Source organism: Limulus polyphemus, unplaced genomic scaffold (assembly GCF_000517525.1).
Source record: "Limulus polyphemus unplaced genomic scaffold, Limulus_polyphemus-2.1.2 Scaffold1197, whole genome shotgun sequence".
NCBI lineage: Eukaryota > Metazoa > Arthropoda > Merostomata > Xiphosura > Limulidae > Limulus > Limulus polyphemus.
In genome coordinates this window covers 57,615-63,586 of record NW_013666807.1, presented here as the reverse complement: position 1 = coordinate 63,586, position 5,972 = coordinate 57,615, and the positions used below count along the sequence as shown (strand labels likewise).

The 5,972-nt window shown below is 32.9% G+C and overlaps 1 protein-coding gene across 1 annotated transcript in view; it reads right to left on the bottom strand.

The window, feature by feature from the left end:
* The window catches only part of LOC106462552, a 13,020-nt gene that overhangs the window by 5,421 nt on the left and 1,627 nt on the right, over nt 1-5,972 (bottom strand). The window contains exon 2 of the mRNA XM_022389851.1: nt 2,755-3,792. Coding sequence (XP_022245559.1) covers nt 2,755-3,792 — 1,038 coding nt within the window. The remainder of the gene's footprint in view (nt 1-2,754; nt 3,793-5,972) is intronic.

Below are 5,972 nucleotides of genomic sequence, written 5' to 3'. Positions count from 1 at the left end.
GAGTTAATCTCTGTTCGGGTTCGGTAGATTTGACCAATCTCACAGCCACTATAACAAATTAGAAAATAAATATCAATTATGTCTCTTTAATTCTAGAATGAACACAAATTATAACACAAAAACATTAATGTTTAGACTAAATAGATTAAATATCATAACATTATACATTTATATATATATTCATTATATTGACCTTTCAGCCGTGTCTGGCTAACAATACAGAAGTTACAATGACACAGCTCACATTACCATATCAAATAACATAAAACTGACCTTTGGTCTGTGCAAAGTAACTTGTCTTGGCTGAGTTTTAGTAGACTAGTGTTTTGTAAAATACAGTCAAATTTCAATTATTATACATTATATATGTATATAGATTATTGCTATTTTGAAATAAGTTCTTAAACTTATTTTTCTTAAAATATAGAACAGTAACTAAAGAAGTAAATGAAACAATTATCTCTTCTAGTTACGACCTTTGTACTCAGTTGCTTGTTGACGTAGGTTGCTAAGCCTTTAAAAATTTTGCACGTAGAGTATATGAAACAAAATATTTTTTTTATGGTTTTATATATATATTTGAATAACTAAAATTTATCTAGCTCAGTAACTAAGATGTATTTTAGTCTAAAAAAATATGAAATTTCAAGCATACTAAAGACACATCCTACCTCTTTGAAATATTGGTTCAAAAGAAAGAAATGGTGCCAAGTCCATTAAAATGGCTGAGAAAGCCACTAGGGCAGCATTCTGAACTTCTCATTGGTTATTCAAGTCATATATAGAAGTAAGTGTATATAAGGGAGCATTTCCAAAAATATAAAAAGGTGGGTGGGGTGCCACTGTGATTTGATTTATTACATGACCAATATCTTAGCAAACTGAAAAGATAAGAGGCTCTTATTCTATATTCTAGCTTGTCAATATTAGTAATTCGAGTTTCTAATTCAATCGAAACTATAGACTTAGTATTTTGACTTCACAAACATCTAATTTGAACCAGTGCTGCATTCAACATACCATGAGACACACAAAAATCAATGTTTATCTGTGTTTTTAATATTTACTTTTAAATTAAGAAATTGAGTAATATATAGTACTAAAATTTGAATTATAATCTACAGTTTGATACCAAAGTTACTGACATAAATGCATGAAATAGTAGTTCAATAAAACTTTGAATGCGAGTCAACAAACGAGATAACATGGCCTTTCACCCATGACCCATCTCAAAAGGGTTAAAAAAGTATATTACGTATTGATTCTAAAGTTATAACTTTTTATATCAATTTTTTTACAATGCTATTTTACACTTTTAAATTATTTTTGTGCAAAAGTATAACTTAATGGATAACCTTTATTATTATTCTGTAGTAATAATTGCTAAAAGTTGTTTGATGAAAAATAAGGTTTTAAAACATTTATCACAAGCAGAAAAAGTAAAAACTACCATTGAAATATGGCATAGTGGTGAAATAATTCACTACATCCATCAAAGTTTTGTTGTTATTAGTAAATCCAATAGAATTTTATAAACACTGGTTAAAAGACAGAAGAGGTAATTATTTCTGTACAAATCACTAACAAGGCTACACTTGGAATACTGTTAAGTTTTGGTCTCTTTATTTACGACAGTAAATTGAATTACTGGAAAGGCTTCAAAGGAGGTCTCTATTAGGATGACTCTAGGGATGGAAAGATTATCTTCTCAGAAGTTAAGATCTTTCAATTTTCTATTGAGAAAAGAAGCATAAGAAATGTGATATTTTTGAAGTTTAAGAGATTATCCATAGATTGATAGGATAAAGGCCTCTGATTTCTATGTGCTCTAATCTAAAAATAACAGGATAAGAAAACATAGGTTTAAGATTTGGAAAAAGACAGGCTAGGCTCCAATTGAGAAAGTATTATTTTACTAACAGGTTGACTGACTTATGGAATGAGTTGATGCTGGGCAGCAGTAGAGACCAGCACTTTACAGGAGTTAAGAGGAGAGTTTAAAATTTTTTTTAAAGTAATGGGAAAGTTTATTTTTTTTTTACTTTTCCCAAGGATGGGTGTGTATGAGGACAGCCTAGATGAACTAATGGTCCCTTGCTGTCCCTAGCCCAAGGGTACCCTAGATGAACCAAATTGTCATTTGCTGTCCCTAGCCCAAGAACAGCCTAGATGAACTAATGGTCCCTTGCTGTCCCTAGCCCAACGGTAGCCTAGATGAACCAAACTGTCATTTACTGTCCCTAGCCCAAGAACAGCCTAGATGAACTAATGGTCCCTTACTGTCCTTAGCCCAAGAACAGCCTAGATGAATGAAATGGTCCCTTGCTGTCCTTAACCCAAGAACAGCCTAGATGAACAAAATGGTCCCTTGCTGTCCTTAACCCAAGAACAGCCTAGATGAACAAAATGGTCCCTTGCTGTCCTTAGCCCAAGAACAGCTTAGATGAACGAAATGGTCCCTTGCTGTCCTTAGCCAAAGAATAGCCTAGATGAACGAAATGGTCCCTTGCTGTCCTTAGCCAAAGAATAGCCTAGATGAACGAAATGGTCCCTTGCTGCCCCCAGCCCAAGAACAGCATAGATGAACAAAATGGTCCCTTCATAGCTCAAGTGTTGTGTTGATTTTGAAAAGAGAATATACCATATTTAGCAGGATTATCAAAATATTTCTCCAATTTTCTCTATATGATAGCATGGCTAGAGCATCTTTTTCTACACATACATAAGAAACTTAAAATAAAGTTACTATCTTACCTTACGAGGCATTGCTGTGTTATCGTCAACTTCTACTCTACCAGAGCAACTATCATCTGCATCATCATCATTTTTACATCTAGTATAGTGATTATCACAAGATGAAAGAGATGATTTAAGCAGTGGAGTTTCTTCATTTACTGTTTCTTCCACACTCTTCTTTATTTCCTTCAGTTCAAATTCTTGTGTATGATTGCTGTTTCTAAGCTCTTGTCGAAAGACTGAAGAGTTAACCTGGGTGAAAAGATCTGTTATATCTTCAGTTTCTTCCTGGTTCTCAATTAACGCAGAGCTATCTAGATGGTTAAACAATCCACCAAGTTCAGGACTAGAAAGATCACTTTGAGTGGAAGGAATATGAACAGACTTTTTATCCAAGTTTTTGGAACTGTCCAACTTAGATTTTGTGTCTAGGCTGGACGAAATCATTTCAAATGATAAATCACTTGTCCTATTAACTGGAAAAGAACTGTCTTTAAGAAACTTAACCTCTGATGGAGAGTCCGACAGAGACTTGGCACGCTCAACCCTAAGACCTTTACTTCTCCTCCCTTTCCCCGATGACCACATCATATCAAATGGATCATAAGATTTGGTAGCAGTTAAATCTACAGAAGACTGAGACTTAAGTTGTTTTGACCCTACTGTAACGAGACCTTTTACTATGCAGTCCTCTCTGCTTCGTCCCAACATCCCAGTTCTCTTTCGAACAAAAGTCTCACTTTGTTTGGCAACATCTTCCCAGATGCCAGGGTCACAAGAGAAGAACTCACTCATACACGCACTTCTATTCTTGGAAGATGTCCTACTAACACAGTTCCGTGACCGTCGGTTCCGGCATGCACCTGAAACATCTGCTTTAAGTGTTGTGTGTTGATTGACATCCTTACAAAGTTCAGCATGTTCTTCTTTTAACTTCTGGAGCAAGTAACTATCTTCACTACTGGGCCTATTGAAAGTGACTGCTTCTTCTAGAAGTTTTTGCAATTCATCTTCTGGTAATTCAGCTAAAGCAGCATCCGTTTCTTTTTTGGACTTCTAAAGAAAATAAAAGCAAGTTTATTAAATATATGACACAAATGAGAATTTTACTCCTTGATATAAATTGAGTATATTCATGTTTCACTGACTAGTTTTGTTGTCCAATACTCAACAATCTGGTGCTGTATTCTGATATAATGGAAAAGTTAACTATGACAAAAATATTACATCTTTAAGGAATTCAAAAAACAAGAAACAGTACAAGCATGGATTTAAAGTGTGCGGTAAATATTTATGAAATTATTCTTTTATAACAATCATCTGAGCTCTTCTAACGAGGAAGGATTAAAGATTGTTGGATTAACATGTTTCTCAAAAGGCTTGACACTCAAGACTTCTGTACACTTAGCCACATGTTATCTTGACAGCATATGTCTTCTTTCACATCAGATTAACTGCAATCACTGGCTGGTAACTCAATTTTGGCTAATTTTATAATAAAAACTTCAACAATTTAATCCAAATACCTATATAGTTCATTTTAATGCATTTTATTTGGAGATTTTAAAGACCTAAAAATCACTATTCGTGGTGATTAAGTTAATCTCTAGCTCTACTGATCACTATATAGTTCAAACTCAATTTATTAAGTAACTGGCACATCCATTTTATTTCAAAATTATCCTATGATTTTTTAAATAAGTTTTTTTTAATCAACCACAGCACATTGTATTGTGCAATGTAAACTAAAATAAAAATGATGTATTCTATATATCAAATCATCAACATTAATGCTTGAATTATTCAAATGGTTACAACTATACTCAGAAGCATGCCCTATCAGAGGTTCAGAGAGTCCTAGGCAACTTTTATCTTTCAAAATAAAACAATCGTTAGTCCAATATATATATATATATGTTATTTAACATAAATTTATTTACCTTATTTAACATTTATTTAATAAGTGCTTTTCTAGTATTTTTTGTGTGCATAAAAAGAAGTTGCAAAACTCAATAAATGCAAAAAAATAACAAGTGTCTAGATTTGAGCCCCCTCCTAATTAACTAGACATTCATCTACCTCAATGTCTAACAATTTTGCTTTCAATAACACGCCCCTTGACCTAATTCCTGTTACTATTGGAATAAAACCTTTCACAGTTTATGCTGGTTTGTGACAAACTACATAAAATACCACAAAATTATCATTTCTATTAATTTATAGGTGAATCCATTATAATTACTAAAAGATATATTAGAAATTATAATGATGAAACTATTCCCAAGTTAGCTGCGTAACCAATGCACACCATGGGAAAATGTGGCACACTAACAGTGACAAGAGGCAGTGAAACAAGATATTGAAATCATGAGGAAGGTGAATGCCCAATAGGATACAAGTAAAACCATCTTAAAACAGAGCAGAAAAAGTCATACATCTTGTAAGAATAGTTCTAATACATCATACAGACATATCTTTTTGAAGTTTTTAAATATTGAAGAAATATATCAATGGTCTTTTAAATCAGTTATGAATAATAAAGTGAACACTAGTAGGGAGTTCCAGAGAATTACAGTTCCCGGCCACGGAAGTGTCCGAGTGAGAGGTTGCAGTTGCGAATATATAAATCTCCGATAAGCAAAATACTAAATTATCGTACACCAAACAACAATTAAAAAATGTCTACAGTTCTATTACAAAGTGAGCTTGCACTGTTTATTTCGAGGGAACCGTATTTCCACTAGTTTGGCTATAATAAGATCACCATGTTTGCTAAATATTCCTCCCCCATTTTATGGAGACGAAAGGGCAAGTGTTAGCAATAAAAATAGGGTGTTGATGAGTGGGTGCTTGACTAATAAGAGTCAGTGATATATCAAATGAAAGCTCTCTTCATGCCCTACATTGGTTTAGGGGTAGTTTTGTGGTATCCAAAAGCATTTTCTATTTGAAAAAACACAAACAAAAATTTTAAACCATTAATAAATGCTTTTTAGGCAATTAATTTGAAAAAATCAAAGCCAGACAATAAACTGTGATCTGTACTACAAAACACATAAACCAATATATTACATCGTCAAGAAATTAATGTCACTTTTTTATTAGATGAAATCACCTGAACAACTTGTATATCAAAACAAAATATTTATTAAATGAAATAGTCTCCATTCTTATCAATCATTCTTTTCCATCTTACAATCAGGTTGTTAATGCCCTGATTAAAGAAATCACTTGTC